Source organism: Protomyctophum parallelum, assembly GCF_964188405.1.
Source record: "Protomyctophum parallelum genome assembly, chromosome: 9".
Taxonomy (NCBI): Eukaryota; Metazoa; Chordata; class Actinopteri; order Myctophiformes; family Myctophidae; genus Protomyctophum; species Protomyctophum parallelum.
This window is the reverse complement of record NC_139706.1, coordinates 30,231,397-30,258,484: the sequence shown is the minus strand read 5'-3', so window position 1 is coordinate 30,258,484 and position 27,088 is coordinate 30,231,397. Positions and strand designations below refer to the sequence as shown.

At 44.2% G+C, this 27,088-nt stretch overlaps 1 protein-coding gene across 1 annotated transcript in view; it reads left to right on the top strand.

Moving 5' to 3' along the window:
• The window catches only part of dscamb (Down syndrome cell adhesion molecule b), a gene marked incomplete at its 3' end in the record, with an annotated part of 194,574 nt that overhangs the window by 132,989 nt on the left and 34,497 nt on the right, over positions 1–27,088 (top strand). The window contains exons 7-15 of the mRNA XM_083773030.1: positions 2,956–3,252; positions 5,413–5,685; positions 7,958–8,236; positions 10,232–10,351; positions 13,665–13,844; positions 24,040–24,236; positions 25,512–25,608; positions 26,020–26,148; positions 26,841–27,008. Of these exons, the coding sequence (XP_083629156.1) occupies positions 2,956–3,252; positions 5,413–5,685; positions 7,958–8,236; positions 10,232–10,351; positions 13,665–13,844; positions 24,040–24,236; positions 25,512–25,608; positions 26,020–26,148; positions 26,841–27,008 (1,740 nt within the window). The remainder of the gene's footprint in view (positions 1–2,955; positions 3,253–5,412; positions 5,686–7,957; positions 8,237–10,231; positions 10,352–13,664; positions 13,845–24,039; positions 24,237–25,511; positions 25,609–26,019; positions 26,149–26,840; positions 27,009–27,088) is intronic.

The window sequence follows — 27,088 nt, the reverse complement described above, 5'->3', positions numbered from 1 at the left end:
ATAAAATAAAGACTATGAATGTTATCACAATATAAAATAAAGACTATGAATGTTATCACAATATAAAATAAAGACTATGAATGTTATCACAATATAAAATAAAGACTATGGACGTTATCACAATATAAAATAAAGACTATGAATGTTATCACAATATAAAATAAAGACTATGAATGTTATCACAATATAAAATAAAGACTATGAATGTTATCACAATATAAAATAAAGACTATGAATGTTATCACAATATAAAATAAAGACTATGAATGTTATCACAATATAAAATAAAGACTATGAATGTTATCACAATATAAAATAAAGACTATGAATGTTATCACAATATAAAATAAAGACTATGAATGTTATCACAATATAAAATAAAGACTATGAATGTTATCACAATATAAAATAAAGACTATGGACGTTATCACAATATAAAATAAAGACTATGGATGTTATCACAATATAAAATAAAGACTATGAATGTTATCACAATATAAAATAAAGACTATGAATGTTATCACAATATAAAATAAAGACTATGGATGTTATCACAATATAAAATAAAGACTATGGACGTTATCACAATATAAAATAAAGACTATGGATGTTATCACAATATAAAATAAAGACTATGAATGTTATCACAATATAAAATAAAGACTATGAATGTTATCACAATATAAAATAAAGACTATGAATGTTATCACAATATAAAATAAAGACTATGAATGTTATCACAATATAAAATAAAGACTATGAATGTTATCACAATATAAAATAAAGACTATGGACGTTATCACAATATAAAATAAAGACTATGGACGTTATCACAATATAAAATAAAGACTATGGACGTTATCACAATATAAAATAAAGACTATGAATGTTATCACAATATAAAATAAAGACTATGGACGTTATCACAATATAAAATAAAGACTATGGACGTTATCACAATATAAAATAAAGACTGAATGTTATCACAATATAAAATAAAGACTATGGATGTTATCACAATATAAAATAAATACTATGAATGTTATCACAATATAAAATAAAGACTATGGACGTTATCACAATATAAAATAAAGACTATGAATGTTATCACAATATAAAATAAAGACTATGGACGTTATCACAATATAAAATAAAGACTATGAATGTTATCACAATATAAAATAAAGACTATGAATGTTATCACAATATAAAATAAAGACTATGAATGTTATCACAATATAAAATAAAGACTATGAATGTTATCACAATATAAAATAAAGACTATGAATGTTATCACAATATAAAATAAAGACTATGAATGTTATCACAATATAAAATAAAGACTATGGACGTTATCACAGTATAAAATAAAGACTATGAATGTTATCACAATATAAAATAAAGTGCCCAAAACATTCGCTATTTTTGAATTGTTTCAAAACTAGCTATTTGTGAATACTTTTTGAATAGTTCAACTAGCCGACCTACATTGTCACGTTGAGAGCGTGAGTTAGATGGGCTATTTTAACTATTCTAAAATGTTTTTCAAAATATTAAAAATGGCAAAGAAGCCCTAAATCTGGTGGGTGTACAGTACATGCAAATGGACAACATCGTGTTTAGAAGTACTTTGAATCTTTTTATTTTTTTATTTGCGTATCTCCTGACACAGAAATGGTCATGGAAGTGGAATAAATTGCCACTTTACATGGATCAGAATAAATTGCCATTTTACATGCATCAGAATAAATTTCCACTTTACATGCATCAGACCAAATTGAGAGTGCAGTTGCAGCCAGGTGCAGGGCCTTTAAGGGCTCAGCATCTTTCTCAAGGATCATTTTGCAGGGATAGAAGATAGCAGGCCATCCTATGGGATCATACCTGCTGTGACCTAGCTGTGCCTTTCTCCTCCTACTTTGATGACCTGATCACTGACCAGACGCGACTAGAATTCTACCTCTTGGCTCCCAATCTGTGGAATAAAGTCCCATATTGCAGTCAAAATGGCATAATTTGAAGACTCGCCAATTAGCACTCCTCTCTCCTATCCCTTTCTGGCCACCGTATTTCAATAAATGCTAGTTCACCGTACAAGATATATCTCGGTTCTCATGTTTTTGTTACTTGGATTTGTGTTTTATAGACCACAATGTTAATTAAGCATCCTGGGTAAGTGGGTAGTAAAGTATATTTTTACTTGATATCCTATAGTTCATTTGAGACATTATATTGTCTACTTACTTCTTACTTGTGCTTATTCTCACATTAACGATTGTTAATGTCTCTGTCATGTGGAAACCTCATATGTTAGGAAAAAATGGCATGGCCGGACTAATATCACTGCGAGATATTAGTTTGGAATCTCTGTGTGGAACCTGCATTTAGAGGGGCAGATAAAAAGAATGCCGCTCTGGTGATAAACCTGCACCACATTTGCATACTGGGCCCTGATTGGTCCCTCACTACTTCGGAGGGAGTGAAATCCAATTACAACTGAGCGGTGCCAGAGCAAATCTGCACTGGCAGATTCGTCTGGTTTCTCGGCTAGCAACACGTTGTGAGCTTGTAGACCGGCAATTAAAAAGAGAGGGAGAGAGAGCATTGATCTAGACTAGAGGATGCACAGTATGTAAGTGGTTATCACAGTGTTTACAATTTAGGCATAGCAGACGCTCTTAATCCAGAGCGATTCACAGTAAGCAAGAACAACACATGGTAATACATCAAATACATAAAAGGAAGCTAAGAACCTAACATCTGTCTAACAGTAGCAAAACTGTACAGTAAAGCTATGAGTATACACTATATGTCTACTGTACATAAAATGCTATATCTAAATTACATAAGTTTAGCATTTACGCCTGTAAGGTCGAGTCTAGTGCAAGTGTTCAGAAGTATCTTACATTTTTTATTTGCGTATCTCCCCCCCCCCCCCCCCCCCCACCGACACAGATGGCACTCCTAAGATCCTGACCTCCTTCAGCGAGAAGGTGGTGAACCCCAACGAGCCCGTCTTCCTGGCGTGCCACGTCAAGGGCACGCCGCCGCCCGGCTGCACCTGGTCGCTGGACGACGACCCGGTCATCAAGGACGGCCAGCACCACCTGGGCCACTACGAGACGCACGAGGGCCACGTGGTCAGCCAGCTGAACGTCACACACACGGCGGTGCAGGACGGAGGCGTGTACCGCTGCACCTGCAGCAACTCAGCCGGGCCCGTCCACCACCAGGCTCGAATAAACGTAAGAGGTGCTTGTCAAATCAGCTCCTCCAACAACAACAACAATACACATAACCCTGTCTGTCTGTCTGTCTGTCTGTCTGTCTGTCTGTCTGTCTGTCTGTCTGTCTGTCTGTCTGTTTGTTTCTGACTGGTGGTTGATTGGTGTTAACGGCATCGGGGGGCGGGGCCATGGACTCAGTGTGTGAAGAGTGTTCTTTTTTAGTTTTTTTAACTACAAGAACGAAGCGGCTGACGTCTTTCACCGGTTCTGGATTTGTTTCCATATGCTGCTAATTTGGGCCCTGCTCAGGGTATTACACAGTACTAATATACTACTCAGGGTAGTATTATCCCTGAGTAGTAGTACTACCCTACTGGGGTGATACAGTACTAATGCTACTCAGGGTAGTATTAACATGGCGTGGTTGAATACTTGATTTTGATTGGTCAATCGCCGAATTCAGCGGTGTGTTATCTCTAGATAATGACCGCTCCGCTCTATAACAGAACAGTCTAATCAAAACCTCAGAGCACCTGCTGCGCCTGCTTGATTTACTGATGTTTCCAACATGACAGCCATGTACTGTAAACTGTGCTGCAGCTGGGCAGATACCGGCCAGCACGACACTTATGGAATACTTTCATTACCGTAAGCAAGGAAATGCCTTGTTTTGTTGTGTTTTGGGTCAATTTATTAATTTATGTATTAAGTAAGTAGCTGTGTAATAAGCGGGATAATATGGCTTATGTTTTAAACACCTCCGCTCATCCTCTCAGTGATTTATCTATCAACAATGACCACTCAGCCATACATTATCCCTTACGTAGTACACTACTGTGGTGAATGGTGATACTAACCCTGACTTCTGGGAACCAATGGGAAGAGCTGCTAGTTATGTTGCTCTGGATTGGTCAAGCTAGACACTTTCACATCTGTTTTTGTTTAACTCATTCTTAAATATGAATTGAATATCATAGAACTTGTTTCGAGAGTTTGAATTTGTTTTGTTTTGTTTGTTTGTTTTGTTCCAGGTAATGTTTTAGTGATGAATACTTGTCTCCCTTATTCATTGATTAGTATAGCCTCCATCTGTTCTATGGAGGGGCGTGCGTGCGTGCGTGCGTACGTGCGTGTGTACGTGCGTGTGTATAGCCTCCATCTGTGGAGGGGCGTGCGTGCGTGCGTGCGTGCGTGCGTGCGTGCGTGCGTGCGTGCGTGCGTGCGTGCGTGCGTGCGTGCGTGCGTGCCTGTGTGTGTGTGTGTTTGTGTAGTTGTGTATATATAACATGGATCTGCACCAGTGCAATTTTCCTGCTTCTAGTGTATTTGTGATACTGTAACCTCGCTCTCTCCAAAATTATTACTGTGCTATTTCTACAGTACGTGCCACATTTTCAGGTCAAACCAATTATCCTGGTTTGCTGCATATAGACATATCTGGAAATGAGCTCCAAAATGGGGCCGCTTTGTAAATAGCCTGAAGAAAAATATATTTATCCTGTATGCATGAATACATTTATATCTGTAGCTTGCTTGTGTGTGCCTAGAGATCTCTGTGTGTGTGTGTGTGTGTGTGTGTGTGTGTGTGTGTGTGTGTGTGTGTGTGTGTGTGTGTGTGTGTGTGTGTGTGTGTGTGTGTGTGTGTGTGTGTGTGTGTGTGTGTGTGTGTGTCTGTGTGTGTTCTAGCAGTATACTGAACGATTCCACATGTGATGTTGTAGCGATTATTACTGTATGTTTTCATTTTAGGAGACAGGCAATTATTATGCCAGGTGTTTGTAAGCAAGCTGTGAAAGCTGAGTTTTAAGTATTATTGGCACAGGTAAACATTTTAAGTCTTATCCACCTAACCATTTCAGAACTTTAAGTATATTATGCTCATCACTCACAAGTTATGCTCAAATTCAATCAGTTCTATGCAGAGAAGCACTTTGCACATACAGTAATCAGCAAAAGCAGTGGGTCTTTATGAGAGCAGATTGATGTTAATGACAGCTGCGTAGAACAATAAATACATATTGCAATTGTTTACTTGCAATTAAAGATATATATATAAATATATTTACCAAAAGGCCCAAACAGCGAAACAGACAAACATGGCTCTAGTGCTGTAATCTTATGAAATCCCACCGCCATTAAATGTGTTTATAGAGAGCCCTCTCTCCCTCTCTGTCACTTTTCTCAGGCCGCGCCAGCATCCGGCCAATGAAAAACATCACGGCCATCGCCGGGCGGGATGCCTTTGTGCACTGCCGTGTGATTGGCTACCCGTACTACTCCATAAAGTGGTACAAGAACTCGGCGTTGCTTCCCTTCAACCACAGACAGCGTGCCTTCGAGAACAACGGGACCCTAAAGCTGTCCAACGTGCAGCAAGTGGACGCCGGCGAGTACAACTGCAAGGTGATGGTCCAGCCCAACAAGATGGATACCCAGAGTGTCCACGTAAGAGTCAGAGGTACGTATGTCCAGTGTTGATTTTGACAGAAAACTTTAGTTTAGTTTAGTTTTAATCACATTTTAGTCTCCTGGAATGTTTTAGTTATAAAATAATATTTTTGAGGGGCACTAGCCCCTCCTATGTCCAGCTTTGAGCGTTTGTGTAAACACAAACATTGAAGACAAAAGTGTGCGTAAACAAACACAAACATTGAAGACAAAAGTGAGGACGCAAATTGTAATTGGCCAGAATGCGATGATGTATCATGATAAGAGCGCCCCTCACTTCACACGAGTGTGATTTTTCAAAAGTATCCAAAATAAAAATAAAATAAATAAAACTGCTAAAAAACGGCATAAATAAATCTTAAGACACGGTACGCCTATTCAGTATGGGGTAAATAGCTTCAGACGAGGTGTCATAGAGAATGTTAACAAGTGCTCTCCACTTCATCCTCTTCATCTCTGTTCCCTGTACACTCTGATGATGCAGCGACATCAACCATTCCATCCAACGGGGGGAAGGGAGGGTTAGTGAATGAGGGTTAGAGGTTTACACACAGAGAAAGATGGGGGTAGATGAAGATGGAAAGAGAAAGACAGACAGAGTGTGAGTAAGAGAGAGAGAGAGAGAGAGAGAAATAGAGGGAGAGAGAGAGAGAGAGAGAGAGAGAGAGAGAGAGAGAGAGAGAGAGAGAGAGATGATATAATGCAACACTTCCCAGTGGTGTTAGCGAGTGAGTGCATTCGTTAATTTACTCTACTCATGCTTAAAATGCTGGAGTGTCTTGGGGGATCCCGGGAGTCCATTATCTCCACTTTGTTGTGAATTAAATAAGCGGCTAAAGTGCTGCTTATTCCAATGTTATTTGAACTCATTGGCTACTCAAACAGAGATGACTTGTGCGATGGCTACACACTCCCCAGAGAGTAGGTCTTATCATGGAAATGTATTAGCACTATACCGCACTCCACCAATATGCATAGATAGATAGATAGATAGATAGATAGATAGATAGATAGATAGATAGATAGATAGAGGTAGGTATAGGTAAGTAGGTACTAGGTAGGTATAGGTAGGTAGGTATAGGTAGCTATAGATTGATTGATTGTAGTTATGTAAGTTATTGCTACTACAATTAAATTAATCAGTAATAATAATGAATTGCATTTTTATAGTGCTTTTCCAAGCTCTCAAAGCGCTTTACAATGGTCCATTCATTCATACATTGGGAGGTGAATCGGCGAACAGTTGACGCCAGCGTCCTCACTTGCCACATTCACACACACACACCAAGCTCACACCGAACAACTCATTGGAGGCAATGTAGGGTTCAGTGTCTTGCCGAAGAACACTTCGACATGTAGACAGGAGGAGCCGGGATTCGAACCGCAGACGCAGGGATCATTGGACGACCTGCTCTACCTCCTGAGCCACAGCCACCCTCTTTTTCACATTCTTTATTATTCATTATAATTTTCCTTTTTACATAATGTATGCAAATGAGACTTTGTTTTCTTGTATGCTAATGCTAATGAGGAAAGGCAAGGGTGCATGACTGTACCATGGTAGATAACATTGAATCACAAACATGGACTTTCTTAAACTCTTAAGATCACTTTACGTCACCTTCTGAGGTTCAATACCTTTCACATGGAACAGTGTTGGAGTTATGCACATGGTGTTAGGCGAGAACACATGGTATGTGGAGAGTGGTCAGTCCTATGCTTTTGTTGAGCTGTAGGAGAACGTCAGAGAGGGAAGGCATATAAGGAGCACTTTATAACCTTTTAAAATGCCATAAAAACATACCTCTATACTTTTCACAGGAGGAAACCACTCACTCACTCAGAATTGCGACAGATTAGCGAATGAAATGAAAAATAAATGGACATGGTTGCATGCCAGTGGCCGTGGCGAAGCCAGATTGGCAGTCTAGGAGGGGCCTGGCCAAGAGCGGGTGGGCAGACATGCACGCGTGCACACACACGCAATGGCATCTAAATGTAAGGTTGTAAGTATATGGTTATCGGTGTTGCGAGGATGATGGCGGTACCCCGTGGAGGAAATATTTCTCCCCTCCAAGGGTACCTGGGCCAAAATAGTTTGAGAACCCTTGCTTTAATGGATGGTGTCAGGGCATTCCACATTTTGGTGGTAAATGAGGATTTTGTTTGTTCATAATTTGGGTGCATGATCATCACCATTCAGATCCAAGAATGAAATCACATCTGACCCATGTCGGTCTCACAACCTCCACTCTCCAACCTGTCTCGTAATCTTTTCCCAGTCCCTCCGTACATCCAGCCGTTTGAGTTCCAGCGCTTTACCATTGGTCAGCGAGTCTTCATCCCCTGCGTGGTCATGTCCGGCGACCAGCCTCTGGACATCACCTGGCAAAAAGACGGCCGTCCTATTCCCATCAGCCTCGGCGTCACCGTGGACAACATCGACTTCACCAGCTCCCTGCGCATCTCCAACCTCACCCCCGACCACAACGGAAACTACACCTGCATCGCCCGCAACGAGGCTGCTGCCGTCGAGCACCAGAGCCAGCTCATAGTCAGAGGTGAGGAGGGGCTTCACACTGAGGGAGAGGCTTCACACTGAGGGAGGGGCTTCACACTGAGGGAGGGGCTTCACACCGAGGGAGGGGCTTCACACTGAGGGAGGGGCTTCACACTGAGGGAGGGGCTTCACACTGAGGGAGGGGCTTCACACTGAGGGAGGGGCTTCACACTGAGGGAGGGGCTTCACACCGAGGGAGGGGCTTCACACTGAGGGAGGGGCTTCACACCGAGGGAGGGGCTTCACACTGAGGGAGGGCCTTCACACTGAGGGAGGGGCTTCACACCGAGGGAGGGGCTTCACACTGAGGGAGGGGCATCACACCGAGGGAGGGGCTTCACACTGAGGGAGGGGCTTCACACTGAGGGAGGGGCTTCACACTGAGGGAGGGGCTTCACACCGAGGGAGGGGCTTCACACCGAGGGAGGGGCTTCACACCGAGGGAGGGGCTTCACACTGAGGGAGGGGCTTCACACTGAGGGAGGGGCTTCACACTGAGGGAGGGGCTTCACACCGAGGGAGGGGCTTCACACTGAGGGAGGGCCTTCACACTGAGGGAGGGGCTTCACACCGAGGGAGGGGCTTCACACTGAGGGAGGGGCATCACACCGAGGGAGGGGCTTCACACTGAGGGAGGGGCTTCACACTGAGGGAGGGGCTTCACACTGAGGGAGGGGCTTCACACCGAGGGAGGGGCTTCACACTGAGGGAGGGCCTTCACACTGAGGGAGGGGCTTCACACTGAGGGAGGGGCATCACACCGAGGGAGGGGCTTCACACTGAGGGAGGGCCTTCACACTGAGGGAGGGCCTTCACACTGAGGGAGGGGCTTCACACTGAGGGAGGGGCTTCACACTGAGGGAGGGGCTTCACACTGAGGGAGGGGCTTCACACCGAGGGAGGGGCTTCACACCGAGGGAGGGGCTTCACACTGAGGGAGGGGTTTCACACTGAGGGAGGGGCTTCACACCGAGGGAGGGGCTTCACACCGAGGGAGGGGCTTCACACTGAGGGAGGGGCTTCACACCGAGTTAAAGATATATAAGGGAACCCCCTCAAGGACCACTGGTTGAGAACCATTGACTTAAAATCTATATGGCTGACCAGAGTCCCTCGGGGCACTATACTAGTGTCTTTTCTGTTTTCTGTTATTGTGGTGACAGTAGCCAAGCTCACAACACGCCGCAGTGCAACGCCTTGTGTTGTGAGCTTAGTGATTTGCTATTTTCTGCGAAAGCTGTGCCCACAATAAGGTAAGGATGCTAGGCTTTCCACTTGAAACAGAGAAGATAATCTCTCAGTGCAGCTGAGGTCCAAATTGTTCAGATTGGTGCAGACTGCAGGGAAAATCATAGGAGTAAGACAACTCCCCCTCTCTGCAGTCTATTTATGAGCAGGCTACACTAAAACAGGCTAAAACAATGTCAGTGATGTTACCCATGTTTTAAATGGAGAGTTTTTACTTCTGCCTTCTGGGAGAAGGTACAAAGAACAGAAGTGGAAGTACATTAGGTTTAAAAGATTGTTTGTACCAGCATCAAACGAGGCTCTGAAACAGCAGTGACTGTGAAAGGTTAGATCAACCATACTGTGTGCACTTGTGTAATGTTGGGTCCCCTTATGTGTTTTGTTTGTCACTGATGTTTTGTGTGTGGCTGCAGCAGGGGTGAAAGGCCTGCAGGTCTAAATCCCTAAAACACCTCCATTACTTAGCTGTTACATTATGCATAGGTGTGGTTTGGGCGTTACAATTATTAAACCAATCACTGTGCCATCTGAAATATACAGTTGCTGACAAACGCACACCAATTTAGGATATTGATATTGACATATTGATGCAAAATTCATTATTGCTTTAGCTTTACCGTAAGCATGTGTGTGTGTGTGTGTGTGTGTGTGTGTGTGTGTGTGTGTGTGTGTGCGTGTGTGTGTGTGTGTGTGTGTGTGTGTGTGTGTGTGTGTGCGTTTGCGCGTGCGCGCGCGTGCGTGCGTGCAGTTCCTCCTCAGTTTGTGGTTCAGCCTGAAGACCAAGATGGAATCTACGGAAAAACTGTGACACTCAACTGCTCAGCTGAAGGCTACCCCCGACCCACCATCGTATGGGAACATTCCAAAGGTACAGTAGGCGACAGCAGTGCATCTCAACCTCATGAGCTCTGCATGCACCACTAGCATATTTTGAGCAGTCCCCAAGAACCCCACCTCACTTCCCCACTAACAATCACCTCCCCTTTCAACCTGACCCTTTATATCAATGTTATGTAATAGCTGAGGTAAAAATTGGATGGACATTATATTTTGTCCTTATTACACGGTTGGTTGAATGCTTGATTCTGATTGGTCAATAGCTTCATAAAAAAGGTACATTTGGTCATGCTCTGTTTATTCCAGACCTACATTATTTTGACCAGTTAGTGACCTATGAATAAATGATCTGTAAACTAGATGTATAATTGGCTGCAGCACGCTGGCCTCAGGTTGCATTCCATCAAGCTCTAGTAGTATGACTTGCAGTGTGTAACTAATTGTTTTATTCTCCAGCCTGGGGCTGTTATATCGTCTCTGTCGGGTGGAAACCTCATACAGTATGTCCAAAACTGTTACTTTTCAGGATTAAAAAAATAACAAAAGTAGCAGATCCACAAGCTCACAATGCATTGCTTCGCGGCACGTTTCAAGCGTATGGATCTGCTACTTAGTTAGTATACTTTCTACTTTTTGTTTGGCAATGTAAACATATGTTTTCTAATGCCAATGAAGCCCCTTAAATTGAATTAAATTCAATTAATTCAGTATGAATGAAGTATAAGTATTGTCTTTTCCTGATTTTAATCAATTACTTTGAGCCTTCACACTCACACACACACACACACACACACACACGCTCAAACACGTTTGGTTGTCTGGTTATATGGATGGTAGAACACACACCTGGGACCTTAATTCTGTTCAGCTGTCCTGCTCAAATAGAATCTGTCTGTCTGTCTGTCTGTCGTGGGTGTGTGCACGAAACTGGCACGTGCGCGCCAATTTCACAGGACCACGCCCACGTAAATACGCTTGCATTGAAGCCCCTCGACTTCTCCGCACGTACAAAAAAAACGCAGGTCTCATTGAAAAAGAATTACTAGGCGTGTAAATCGCTTCCCGTCTCAATACCTTGACGTTGCTGTTGGGCAGAAAATCTCCAGATTTGAACTTTTGATCATATCAGAGCGTCACACAAAAGCAGCAAAAGTAGCAGATCCGTAAGCTGGTAGATTTTTTTATTTGAATCTGGAAAAGTAACTATTCTTGACATAATATGAGGTTTCCACCCGAGAGAGGATATTTTGCAACAGTAGCAGTGATGTGCCAATAAAGAGTCTCCAGAAGACATGGAACAGTAAAGAGTTCTGTTCCATTTAGTTTTTCATCTGAAGGACCTCTATCTGAAAATATTTTGTGTCATTAAAATGTTCCAAATGTGCCACATTTTATGAAGATTTCTCTACTACTGTAGCTCAACTAACGTTCCTTTTCCCCCAAATAGCCGATAGGGTTAAAGAGGTTAAACTGATTGTGCTATTGGTCCGTCTGAAACCCCCTCAAGGAGGGGGGGGGGGGGGGTCCCCACTTTGAGAACCACTGCAGTAAAGAAAGGTCAACCACTATTAGCATAACGGCCAACTCTGCTTGGATTATGCTAAATCCATAATTCAAGAGCACATGACCCTGTCTTTCCTGTTCCTTCTATCTGTACCTATATGTCTCTCTTTTACACTATTTTCTTACCCTGCTTTCTCTCCTCTGCCCCCCCCCCTCTCTCTCTCTACACACACACACACACACACACACACACACACACACACACACACACACACACACACACACACACACACACACACCAGAGGAAACAGGAGCAGTGTCACCACTTGACCTCCTGCTAACCATAACCACTTGACTGCATTTTTAATTAATGAGCGAAAACCCACCCCCGCTAAATGCTCTAATCTCCACATGCTAAATTTAACACGGGGGCTAATGCAGCATTTGGCACAGTGTGCACGTACTGTATGTTTTAATAGTCTGGGAGCATGGTGGAATACGATGTGTTTCATTATGTATCCCCCCGTATAAATAAATATATATCATACCACCATATTTTGGTTCTTTAGCATTGCTATGTCGTCTCTGTTGGCTGGAAACAAGGACCCCCTATACGAGTTGAGTTGAGGTTAAAGTGGCTAAACACATTTTTGCTGGGGACCCCCTGAGACCCCCTCAAGGACCGCTCGGGTGCCCCCGCACCCCATTTTGAGAACCACTGTTATTATACACAACTAAATGTGGACATTTTCAGCCATACTCTTTTTAGGGGCTGAGGGTGCAGAAGTACTGCAGTATAGCCTACCTTAAAATAAAAAACAAATCTTCCTCTCCCTTCCTTTCTTTCTCATGTGTGTTATCTCTCCTAGTATCTCTCTTAGTATGGCTCCTTCTCAATCCCTATCTTTCTTTGCCTCTCTCTCCCCCTCCTGTCTCTCCCCCCCCCCCCCCCCCCCCCCCCCGTCTCTCTCTCTCTCTCGCTTGTGCAAGCTCTCTCTCTCGTCCTCTTGTCGTTTTCCCGTGCACCAATCAGCGGTGGTGTTGGACATGAGCGTTCTGTCTGTTCTCATTGCATCACACAGCAGACGCTGGGCTCTGCTACACTCTCCCTGGCAGCTGTTTGCTGATTTAAGGATTTAGGCCTGGTGTTAAGAAGCAACGTTTACAAGCCTTCCTCAAGTCCGACAAGCTTCGTCATCAAAAACTGCACGCACGCACGCACGCACGCACGCACACACGCACACACACACACTCACTCGACCTTGCACACATGTGCAAAGGTATATGCACAACGCCAAAGCATACGCATATGCAAATACCCATGCAATCATAATGTAAACTTACAAAAGCAACATACCCACACATACAAATACTCAGGATTTTATGGTGTACACCTTGTTCAAGTTCAGTCGACATTGTTACCATGTGACCTACAGCAGTGGTTCTCAAACTGTGGGTCGTGACCCCACAGCAGGAGGGTCTTCAGATGATTTTTGAGGGGTCCCCAGAGGATTTCCTTAATGTGCAACATTGGTTTCTGATTCTCAATATTTATTCGTGGACTTTAGTCAAGCTAAATATAATGCCTCAACTGCTACTGCTACAAAACGAAGTGATTTAGTTCCAGTTTTTTTTGGGAGTTCCCCGTTTAAAAAATGTTTATTGTTAAATTGTAAATATGCTTATTCTGGCTGATGTTCCCCATCATCACACAAAGACCCCTGAAATAGAGGTTTTAAGTGGTAAAATTGTTCATCGCAATTATTTGTATGACAATTAATGGTCAACTTAAACGTCCATGACGGTGATAGCCCTCCTCCTCCCTCTGTGTCCGGGTGCAGGTGCGGGGGTCCCCCAGTTCCAGCCCATCCCTCTGAACAGTGGCTCTCGCATCTCGCTGCTGAGCAACGGCTCTCTGCTCATCAAACACGTGCTGGAGGACGACAGCGGCTTCTACCTGTGTAAGGTCAGCAACGACGTGGGAGCCGACGTCAGCAAGTCCATGTACCTCACCGTCAAAAGTAAGTCCATGTACCTCACCGTCAAAAGTAAGTCCATGTACCTCACCGTCAAAAGTAAGTCCATGAACCTCACTGTCAAAAGTAAGTCCATGTACCTCACCGTCAAAAGTAAGTCCATGTACCTCACCGTCAAAAGTAAGTCCATGAACCTCACCGTCAAAAGTAAGTCCATGAACCTCACCGTCAAAAGTAAGTCCATGTACCTCACCGTCAAAAGTAAGTCCATGAACCTCACTGTCAAAAGTAAGTCCTAGTGTACCTCACTGTCAAAAGTAAGTCCATGAACCTCACTGTCAAAAGTAAGTCCTAGTGTACCTCACTGTCAAAAGTAAGTCCATGTACCTCACTGTCAAAAGTAAGTCCATGAACCTCACTGTCAAAAGTAAGTCCATGTACCTCACCGTCAAAAGTAAGTCCATGAACCTCACCGTCAAAAGTAAGTCCATGAACCTCACCGTCAAAAGTAAGTCCATGAACCTCACTGTCAAAAGTAAGTCCATGAACCTCACTGTCAAAAGTAAGTCCATGAACCTCACTGTCAAAAGTAAGTCCATGTACCTCACAGTCAAAAGTAAGTCCATGTACCTCACTGTCAAAAGTAAGTCCATGAACCTCACTGTCAAAAGTAAGTCCTAGTGTACCTCACCGTCAAAAGTAAGTCCTAGTGTACCTCACTGTCAAAAGTAAGTCCTAGTGTACCTCACTGTCAAAAGTAAACTCTCCGATACAATTTAAAGTCCAGGTGATAAGCAAGCAGTCATGTGTTAGCAATCACATGACTTTAGGAACAACAACCGTTTAACTTGGGACATATTCAGCCAATTTCACAACCGATTTTTATAAATTCTCTGTAATCTGTGAAGTGTCCATTATCATTAGGTGTATAAACCATGTTGTTTATATGCCTCTATCAAATCAAATCAAACATGGACTTTCTTAAACTCTTAAGATCACTTTACGTCACCTTCTGAGGTTCAATACCTTTCACATGGAACAGTGTTAGGCACGTTGACGAGAACACATGGTATGTGGAGAGTGGTCAGTCCTATGCTTTTGTTGAGCTGTAGGAGAACGTCAGAGAGGGAAGGTGTATAAGGAGCACTTTATAACCTTTTAAAATGCCATAAAAACATACCTCTATACTTTTCACAGGAGGAAACCACTCACTCACTCAGAATTGCGACAGATTAGCGAATTAAATGAAAAATAAATAGACATGGTTGCATGCCAGTGGCGAAGCCAGATTGGCAGTCTAGGAGGGGCCTGGCCAAGAGCGGGTGGGCAGACATGCACACGTGCACACACACGCAATGGCATCTAAATGTAAGGTTGTAAGTATATGGTTATCGGTGTTGCGAGGATGATGGCGGTACCCTGTGGAGGAAATATTTCTCCCCTCCAAGGGGTACCTGGGCCAAAATAGTTTGAGAACCCTTGCTTTAATGGATGGTGACAGGGCATTCCACATTTTGGTGGTAAATGAGGATTTTGTTTGTTCATAATTTGGGTGCATGGTCCACATGCACACGCACACGCACACACACACACTCACTCGACCTTTCACACATGTGCAAAGGTATATGCACAACGCCAAAGCATACGCATATGCAAATACCCATGCAATCATAATGTAAACTTACAAAAGCAACATACCCACACATACAAATACTCAGGATTTTATGGTGTACACCTTGTTCAAGTTCAGTCGACATTGTTACCATGTGACCTACAGCAGTGGTTCTCAAACTGTGGGTCGTGACCCCACAGCAGGAGGGTCTTCAGATGATTTTTGAGGGGTCCCCAGAGGATTTCCTTAATGTGCAACATTGGTTTCTGATTCTCAATATTTATTCGTGGACTTTAGTCAAGCTAAATATAATGCCTCAACTGCTACAAAACTTTAGGAACAACAACCGTTTAACTTGGGACATATTCAGCCAATTTCACAACCGATTTTTATAAATTCTCTGTAATCTGTGAAGTGTCGATTATCATTAGGTGTATAAACCATGTTTATATGCCTCTATCAAATGATATGGAGAGAGAGGCAGACGTCGGGTATGTCTAAGTGCCCTGCAGTGCATCTGCAGAGTTCATGTGTAATACTGCATATCACTTTACAAGTGGAAAAATGCGTATTTGCAATACAGTGAATTTAAAACCATTTAACCAATAAGTTCCATGAGAAAATGACTAGTAGCACTGTAAATAGCAGATATATATTTTTTTTAATTAATTTGGAAATTGCAACTGTAGCTACAGTACAAGCTCCCAATGCATCAGCAATGTGACACAGCATGCTGTAGATTGCTGATTACTACTGAGTTTAGTTGTCCACACATATGCATCAGCTCATTATGCTGAAGCTGAAGCTCTCTACAGTCTACTCTACACATAGCCAGCAGACTAGGCTATATAGAGGTCAAACATATTCGATTAGAGCAAGGGAACCAGATCCTCTCCTCTCCTCTCCTCTCCTCTCCTCTCCTCTCCTCTCCTCTCCTCTCCTCTCCTCTCCTCTCCTCTCCTCTCCTCTCCTCTCCTCTCCTCTCCTCTCCTCTCCTCTCCTCTCCTCTCCTAGCTTGCCGTGGCAGTGTTCCAGAGCCTGCTTGTATTCAGAGTAATGGTGCAGGAATAACAGCATTAGAGGGTTACGTGGGGCGTCTCCACTCAAGCTCCTATCCCTGCACACGTCCTATGGAAACACTGATATAGACCTGAAGATGACTAGCAGCTCTGTGCGTGTATGTGTGTGCAAATGTGATCTTCTCGTGTGTGGGTGTTGATGGAGCTTATGAGCATCCATCATGGCATGGCCTACTTTCTGTGTGTGTGTGTGTGTGTGTGTGTGTGTGTGTGTGTGTGTGTGTGTGTGTGTGTGTGTGTGTGTGTGTGTGTGTGTGTGTGTGTGTGTGTGTGTGTGTGTGTGTGTGTGTGTGTGTGTGTGTGTGTGTGTGTGTGTGTGTGTGTGTGTGTGTGTGTGTGTGTGTGTGTGTGTGTGTGTGTGTGTGCGCGCGGTAGAAGATGAGATGAAGGTTGAAGTGTATCATCTTCACCCAGTGCCATCACCTCACTCCAGATTACACTGTGACTGACCACTTTATGGCAGGACACACTGCCAATGCACCTGTGCGTGCGTGATTCCAGATACAATGTATAATCATTCATCGCGATTGATGTTGATATGATAGTATTCATTCTACGAATAAACCTGGCGATCGAGTACCCACAGTGGTTCTCAAAGTAAGGTCCAGGGTAGCCTCGGTCCCAGCCTTACTCATCTGCCAAGAGAAAAGCCTGGTCACAACCTAAGGCAGAGACACTATCGGCCCGGAACATCGGTCATGTATTTCCTCCGGATACGATATTTTCCCGACCAATCACAACACTTGTTTCATTCACGGAGAATGTAAACTGTTTTATAAATTTCCTTGAGCGGTACTTCCGCCTAAAATAAACGATAGCGTCTACAGCGTAGGTCTTGCCCAGCGTGAATCCAGGGACGCTGTTCTTTGAGGGAGTTACAAATGGACCTCTACAGGTCTGTAACTCTGTCAGTTTTGGGCCACTGCTAATGACCTGTTCTTCCATTGTTCTTCTCTAAATCTTTATCCCACGATTTTGTAACCCAGTTTTCTTTTCACCCAGTGCCATTTATCTAATGTAATCCTGGGCGCTACACTTCCTCTGCCAACCTGGGGGGGCAGCGGACTGACCTCATGCCTCCTTCTATGCATGAGGAGTCCAAGCTGCTTCTTTTCACCTGACAGAGGGGAATTTCCCCGGCCGGACGTAGCGCGTGGAAGGGACACGTTATTCCGACCAGTTCCTTTCCCCTCCATCAGGCGCCCCGGCTGGCCAGGGGGAGGTAGTTTCTTCCATGTGTTCTTCCAGTGTTCTTCCATTGTTAAATGAACACTGAGGATTTTACACGCCGGATCACACGTGTTGTTCATCAAAGGATCACATTTCATGCCGTTTAACCCCCAAACTGTGCACTGGCATGCTCAAGATGCTTTCTGTGAAGGTCTACTCTACTTACTCGCTTGAGTAGCTTGGAAAGGGAGATCATTACAGCACCAGCATGCACAACCCCATGGCCTGCTTTGCTGTGCGTGCGTGCGTGCCCTATTATAGAATCACCAGGAGACAATTTTTTTGCAGAATAACAAAAACAAACAAAAAACACATGTTTATATTACTCCTACACATTTTGTCCAAACATCACAAACGTTCCTGACCTCAGAGGATCACTTTTTCTAGTTTCATTGTAATCTCTTCCTCTATGAAATAATTGTAAAGCCAGGCCAACATTAAAGCCCTCCTCTGTGTATTTAAGCTGTTGTGTATCAGCAGTAATGGCCATACAGTAGTGCTCCTCTGTGTTTCTGTTAGTAAGTGTATTGCTACCAGGGTATGCGCTCTTAACAAAAAGGGCTCTCTGTAATACAAGTCCGTTATTCCAGCCTCTACTAATAGCAGAAGCCTTTTCAATAGAGAATCGTTTCAGGGAAAGTTCTTCACGTAATCATCAATAATGGCTAATTTGAGGCAAAGGTATCCCCACTGAACGTGAACAGAGGAAAGGGTCATTTAGTGGTTTGATTTTTCTTTTATAAACCCGCCTTGTTGTTCTGTCACTAACTTTATACCCTGCTGCTGTCACGGTACCGAGAACTGGCGGACCCAAATGCAGACACAGACAAAAGTTCGACAGTTCAAGGGTGTTTATTGAAAAACAAACTGGCAGGCAGGCAGAGCAGAGCAAACAGGCTGGTCAGAGCAAGGGCTGGCAGGCAGGCAGGCAGGCAGGCAGGCAGGTGTGGTCTGAGGAGGAGGAGAGGAGAGCGGTGAGAACAGGCAAAATGCAAAAACTAGAAAACACAAGAAAACTGAAGTTCACTGCAGGAACAAACACTGGCATAATACTGGCTAGAAAGTCTACTACCACTGTGGTTGATTTAACAATCTGGCGCTGGTGATGTGGGAAGGCCGGGTCTTTATAGGCTGCAGGAGTTGATGAGCTGATGGCAGGCAGGAGCGTAGATTGGAGACTGGAAACAGGTGAGCCAAGTGATAAATGGAGCCAAGCCAACGCCCACACACACGCCCACACATAACACAGACACTGACAAGACAGAGACAGACAAGAAAGCCACAGCCCTGCCTGGGACTGTGACAGCTGCTGCCTCGGCCCATCACCATAAAACATGACATCTTTCACATAATATGTGAAAGATATATTATTGGTAAAGGAGCTCTCTAAAACAGTGGTCTCAACCTTTTCAGGCCACGACCCCCATAATTTAATCATAATTTAACTTGGGATCACCCCACCACCATGACAAGCACCTGTAATTGTAAGATATTAGAGGCATTTTTGCCTCTTTCTTTATTTGACAATTTGGCCAATGCGTGACCATTTTTATGGATTACTTTTGTACCATAATTGTCTCCTTATTAGCAATGCGTGGATACCCTGTATACAATTACAAAAAATAAAAATAAAAGGTTTAGGGACCCCACTCAGGGCCCGACCCACAGTTTTAGAATCACTGCTCTAAAACATCAAGCCTAGAAGAATTAAATCACATAAAAACGAGAGCCCCGTAATTAACTATTTAGAAGGCTCAGATTTGGACGCAGGGTCAGTGGAAGGACTATGGAGACTGGAGAGGAGTGACCAGTTTGTGTAGCCTACTGGGTACAGAATATTGATGGCCTAAAATACCTTGCATTATGGTTTTTCTTTTCTTTTCTTTCCTTTCCTTTCCTTTCCTTTCCTTTCCTTTCCTTTCCTTTCCTTTCCTTTCCTTTCCTTTCCTTTCCTTTCCTTTCCTTTCCTTTCCTTTCCTTTCCTTTATTTTCTTTTCTTTTCTTTTTTCTCTCTCTCTCTCTCTCTCTCTCTCTCTCTCTCTCTCTCTCTCTCTCTCTCTCTGTGTTATGATCTGTCTTGTGTATGTTTTACAGTATGTAAACACCCCTGGTGGTCCTCTTCCACGGACCCCCAGGAGACCTTGGCCGGGTCCCAGGGGGTCCCCCATAATAACAGTTAATTAACCACTGTATCCATTTATACGTTGGCCATTCATAAATAGCAGAGCAGTGTGCAGCTTGTACGTCTGCTATTTAAGAACATTTTAGGAAAATACAATTTTGCATTTATTAACACAAACCTTCTATTGTGGGCGTCCCTGGCACAAAACATTTTCAGAAGAGCGACCGCAGCAAAGGGTCTTTGACATTAAAAGGTTTGAGAACCACTACAGTGACAGAGACAAGAATAATCAGGGCACGGCGAAGGATGACGGCTGTCCTCGTGACTCTGTCATCTGTACCTACCTCTACCTTTCCTTGCCACTGTCCTTCTCTTGTTTCTTCCTCCGTCTATTTCTGTCTGTTCCTTCTGTCTATCTGCTTTCTCTATCTCTCACCCTCACGCACGCACGCACGCACGCCCGCACGCACGCACGCACGCACGCACGCACGCACGCACGCACGCACGCACGCACACATCCTCTCTCTGTCTCTGTCTGTCTGTCTGTCTCTCTCTCTCTCTCTCTCTCTCTCTGTCTCATCCACTGTCTGCTATCCTAGCGTTTTATTACCAGGCCCCTGTAATATCGCTGGATATTAAAAAATATACATCAACCAGGCAATTATGGGCTATCAAAAAGACTAGGTTTAGCCGGGGGCCCGGTCGGTGCTGTTGGAACTGCATGGCAGATGATGAGACAGAGCAGCTCTGTAGACGGGCTCTAACCTTGGCCGTTGTGTCCCTTACTGGATGTCATCATTCTCAACAAACATTGCAGACACACCGACAAACCTCTTATCTCCATATTATAACTTTTTGTGTTTTTTCCGTGAATTAACTCCCTACTTGATCATACATACTATACAGTGTTACACAAAAGCATCACAAGGTTTAGCAGACAAGCTTCGCAATGCACGCGCAAGCTTGTGCTCACATTAACACACTTACATACAATAGATGCACGGTGAGTTCCTTTTCAACGTTACGATGTGGAACTAGATGACGCTAGAACCCTCTATTTTTTGTGAAACGGGTTACAACGGTTCCTGGTCTGCTGTTGTTTTCTTGTACACGTAATGTCTTCGCCTGAACTAGCAGATCTACAAGCCCACAATGTGTCGCAAATGTGGCACATTGTGACCTTTTCGATCAGCTAAATCTGGTGAACGTTCCCCCTAAAAAATGCCCCCCGAACCCCCCCCCCCCCCCCCCCCCCCCCCCAGCTGCTAGCTCATGCTCTCTTCTCCTTAGACATAGATGCAGAAAACAGCCTCTCTTAAGGAGCAATAACATTTAGAGAAGACACTCTTAATGGGTCACACTTAAAATTCATAGTTGTCATGCAACATAAATCAGTGGTTGCTCTGCACAAGGCTGTGTGCGTGCGTGTGTGTGTGCGTGTTGGTGGGCTGGGGGAGGGGGTGGCTGAAGGGGTGAAAGGTACAGAGGTTATAGCAAGAGGAGGGGAGGAGGGGAGGGAGGGGAGGGGAGGGAGGGGCTGCTAGTGAATAAGAGATGAGATTTAAATGCCGGCAGCCTCTGAAACGGTCAGATCCCATCACGATGGGGGGCTCATGTGCATGCATGCTGCTGCAAGCATGCATGCTGCTGCAATGTCCTCACAAACACATGCAGTTGTAACCACGGAGCTCCAAGTTGGCCTTCCTGGCACCCTAGCTATCATAATGGATAAGTATGTTTCTGTGTGTGTGTGTGTGTGTGTGTGTGTGTGTGTGTGTGTGTGTGTGTGTGTGTGTGTGTGTGTGTGTGTGTGTGCGTGTGCGTGTGCGTGTGCGTGTGCGTGTGCGTGTGCGTGTGCGTGTGTGTGTCTGTGCGTGTGCGTGTGTCAGGGGGTATAAGACAGCTGCAGGGCCAACGGACTTGTCTGCTGTGTATGAATAATCAAAGTAGTCTCTCTCATCATTTAGTCATCATCCTGGTGGGAGCTGAAGGAGAGAGAGAGAGAGAGAGAGATCATAGTTAGTGCTGCAGGGATACATGCTCTCTCTCTCCCAGATCGTGTAGTGTGGCTGAGATGTGTCATAAGCACAAGTCTTTTCTGCTCTCTGCTCGCCCACTTAGCTTCCCCAGACACTGATGCGCTATGTGTGTGACTGTGTGTGTGTGTGTGTGTGTGTGTGTGTGTGTGTGTGTGTGTGTGTGTGTGAGAGCGACTGTGCGTGCATGCGTGTGTGTGTGTGTGTGTGTGTGTGTGTTTGCACGCACACACGCATTCAGTATGTGTGCACACACACACCTTTCATGTCTTGTGGATAATGACGCTGTACTTCGGGGAGCTAAAACTATACATTCTGTAGGACAGTGGTTAAAAGTATTTAATACAGAATCAGTCATTTTAACCGCTTCAACGTTGGCTATTCAAAAGCGGCAGTATAAAGTTTGAGAACCAATGCTGTCTCTGTAGGAGATATGAGAAAGAGAGATCACACTCACACACACCACACATACACACACACACACACGCACGCACGCACACACACACACACACACACACACACACACACACACACACACACACACACACACACACACACACACACACACACACACACACACACACACACACACACGTACCACACGTCTCCCCCCCCCACAGTCTTGGCTGTATAGCTAATGAGGCTGACTGGTGTGTTGTTACGGCGCAGCGTCAGGCAGGCTCCTCGCCGAGACCTATGGGAGTTCAGTGAGGAGTCATCTCTTTCTTCCTCCTCCTCCTCCTCCTCCTCCTCCTCCTCCGCTGCACTCCTCACAAGGCTGCAGCGCGTTATAGCGCTCAGTATCAGCTATCAAAGCCGTCAGAGATGCACCTGACGGCTCTGTTTCAATCTGCGCTAAGTGCAGCGGGGACGTGGGAGGTAAGCCCTCAGACAGGAGTTCAACCACGTTCCCTGGAGGATTCACATCTTTGGAGTTCAACCATGTTCCCTGGAGGATTCACATCTTTGGAGTTCAACCATGTTCCCTGGAGGATTCACATCTTTGGAGTTCAACCATGTTCCCTGGAGGATCCACATCTTTGGAGTTCAACCATGTTCCCTGGAGGATTCACGTCTTTGCTATGTAATTGTCAAAGAAAGAGAAACAAATGAGCGTCTTAGTAACTGTTAGTGAACAGTTAGTGAACAGTTAGGGAGTAAAACGGGGCATTATGATGACGCTCTGCATGGAGCGGTTTCCTACAGTATGGGGCTATAGTCTTTTGGTTTGATTTATTTTGGGGTGTGTGGTGGCACTTAACGAATGATAACTGTACTCGCGCAGCATCTGTGCACAGAGGATAACATATCATTGTTGTCAGGTATCAGGTATCTCCATATTTTAACTTTTTGTGTTTATTGGTAAATTAATGCCATCATAGGGCCTACTACAGCGTCACAGGGCCTACTACAGTGTCACACACAAGCATCAGACGTAGTAGGATCCACAAGCTCAAAAGTGATGCTTTATTTTTTTTTACTAAAGCATCAGAAGTAACAGTTTTGGAGATATAAGGTTTCCACCCGACAGAGACGATATAAAACTTGAATATTTATTAAGTTGTAAAGCTGCGTCCTCGCTGGAAGTCAGACTTAAATAGTGAATGTGTGGGACCAGGCTGCTGGTTGTTAAGACTCCACAGAACAGAACATGGAACACATTGTTGGATGACTTCACAACCTTTGATAGACGAGCAGGGTGAAACGCAGGGCAGCCGGAAAGTTTGCTGAATTTCTTCCATGGGCAGCTTGCAGATACTTAAAGTGCCTTCAACTTTCACTGATTTCCAGGCACGTGCACACTTATTGTAGACATCAAAGGGGGCTTGAGCCCCTGCCCTTTTACCTGTCCGTTAAAAAAGTGCCCTCTCCAGACCATGAATGCAGCATTTACGATGCCATACCTATTTACATGCCTGCTTTCCATGCCATACCCGTCCAGACCGAAGGCAGAATTCAGGAGAATTGCCTGCCTTTTTCCGAACTCTCCTGAACTTAAACGCAGCATTTTACGTCGGTGGATAAATCCTGAAATCCATGGAGTACGGCCCATCTCCGGTAGCTATAAAGAGTGCGGGGTGATCACGCCCCAAGAACAGCCACCTGCCTCTCTAACATTCTCTGCACGTCCCTGTTTCTCTCTCCCTCGCCACCCGTCCAGTCCCGGCCATGATCACGTCGTACCCCAACACCACGCTGGCCACGCAGGGCGAGGAGAAGAAGATGAGCTGCACGGCGCACGGAGAGAAGCCCATCATGGTGCGCTGGGAGAAGGAGGAGCGCATCATCAACCCGGAGACCAGTCGCTACGTGGTCACCGTCAAGGAGGTGCTGGACGAGGTCGTCTCCACGCTGGTGGTGGGTGCTCCTCCGTTGTGTGTGTGTGTGTGTGTGTGACTGTGTGGGTACAGTATGTAGGCCTATGTATGAATGTATTTATTTATTTATTATCTTTTCTTTTCTTTTTACTTTTATTTAGTAGATCAGCTATTTTCACAAAATGTTCAGCTATGTTCACAAAATGTTCACCCACGTGGTTAAAAAGAATCACACCAGTGTGAAGTGAGGGGCGCTCTTATCATCATACATCATCACGCCGGCCAATCACAATTTACGTCCTCACTTTTTCCGTCCTCGCTTTTCTGCTTGAATGAAACAAATGGACAACAGATAGAATATCGCTGTTGTCAGGCAGAAACCTCTTATCTCTCCACATTCTAACTTATTTTACAGGATCCACAAGATCCTTGAATTTGAATGCTGAAAGGTAACAGTTTTGGACATATGAGGTTTCCACCCGACAGACAATATGCTTTTTGCTTGGTTTAGAGATGATAAGATGAGAGGTAATTAAGGGCAGAGAGAGAGGGAATGACAGGAGGTTCAAGGGCCATTGGTGACGTTTGGTAACACCTTCTAAGGCCTTCAGTATAAAACACTATCAAACCATGCATAAGAAGGATGTTATTATGGATCCATAAGGCCAGATTTCATTATGGTTAAGGTTTATAAAGATATATCACACCTTATTAATATTTATGATTTAGGCCTGGGCCATGGCTCAGTGTGCCGTGGGTTCCACTCCCTTTCTGCATGTCCTCCCCCAATCTCTCTCCCCACTTCCTGTCAGCTTACTGTCTGTCCCTCCATAAAAAATATAAAATAAAGGCGAAAGCCACAAAGATTTCTTTAATGATTTATACATTGTTGATATATTGTAGACTATTAAGCATTCAGGGACCATAATACACTGTACCACCCATGCCAAAGTGTCTGCTGTGGGTGAAAGATACAAAGTGTGTTCCAAGCTGCATAGCCATCAGTTTTATATCTGGATTGAAAACTTCAGAAACCCTGAACTAAAGGGACATAATTTCATTGTCAATACTACATTGTTTAAACAAATCATTAATTATAAAATAATTATAGCGTTATTACGTCATCTAAAAATGCACCGCAGGCAGAATGTAAATAGAACAGAACACTAATGCAACGGTATTTACAGTAAGCATCAACAGTAACTAACTACATATACAATACATTCTCTTAAATTGCATATTCCCACACCCATAGAACCGATATCCACAGGTCTATCAACTATGACATTGAATGTGTCTTTCTATCTGTCTTCAGATCATGCCTACTGTCCGTGAGGACTCGGGTTTCTTCTCCTGTCATGCCATTAACTCCTTTGGTGAAGACCGTGGCATCATACAGCTGACAGTGCAAGGTAAGACTCCTCACGGCATACTGTAGCTCCATGTATACATTACAGTATGTGCCCTTATGGTCAAAGTCAAGTTTATTTATAGAGCACAAAAGACAACTTTTGTTGTACCAAAGTGCTGTACAGAACATTATCATCAGCACAACAGAACAAACAATGGTCAAATAACATACAGAGGCATAATAAACAGTTAGTAGAAACAGAAGTAACATCATCAGACAGCATAACCATGGTGTGCTCACTGAGGGCAGAGGTAGTGGTATTGGTTTCATCCATCCATCCATCCATCCATCCATCCATCCATCCATCCATGCATTCATGTGTTGTTCTACTTACAATAAACAACCCTGGCAGCTGCTCAAGACTGTTTCTGTCTGTCTCACACCCTCTCCTACATGTTCCTGCACCCTCCAGAGCCCCCAGACCCTCCTGAGGTGGAGATCCGGGAGGTCAAAGACAGGACCATCGCTCTCCGATGGACCATGGGTTTTGACGGCAACAGCCCCATCACAGGATACGATATCGAATGCAAGAACAAATCAGGTACAGTAGCGCTGCCAGGTCCATTGTATTACTGTACATAACCAGCCTGTATTTGGCCTGGTTGAGCGGAGCGATGTTGTGACAGAGAGGTTGATACAGTATCAGCCCTAGGGCTGATACGACAGTAGCTGACCATTCAGTGCAAACTAAAATTCTACCACTCTGAACTGTCATATTTGCTGTAAAAATAGCCGCTCTACAAGCTCACAATGCATCACAAACATTTTGGAAAATATTCTGCTAAAATGAAATGCCCAAAATAGGACCGGGATGTTAAGTAGTTAAGTCTTGTCTGTGGGTTTTATAAATACTTAACCAATGAAAAGTATTAACAACACAATGTATGTGACGATGTATATCGTCTCTGTCGGGTGGAAACTGTTACTTTTCAGAATTCAAATTCAAGTAGCAGATCTACAAACTACAAGCTCGTTTCGATCTGCTACTTTTGATGCTTTTGTGTGATGCTGTAGTAATAGTATGATCAAGTAGGGCGTTAATTTACGAAAAAACACAAAAGGTGTCTTGTGAAATGTATTTAAGTACATGGAGCGAGAGTATATAAGTATGCAGTACCGGTGCTACAGACTACAGTTCACTTGTGTCTTTTCTTGCCACACTTACCGGTACTTTAAGTCAATGTGTCATTTGTGTGAATGAAGCTGAACGAACCCCCCCTCTCTCCCTCCCAGCGTCATGGCTATCAGCCCAGGTAACCAAAGATGTGTCACCCCAGCTCAACCAAGCCACCATCATTGACCTCCACCCTTCCTCCACCTACAACATCCGCATGGTGGCCAAGAACACCATCGGCAACAGCAACCCCAGTAATGAGCTCACCATCACCACCGATGAAGCAGGTCAGTGAGCCTACAGCCAACTACATTAGGCCGGGGCCCCAGTTGTAAGATTATTTAAAATTGGGGGGCCACACAAGACA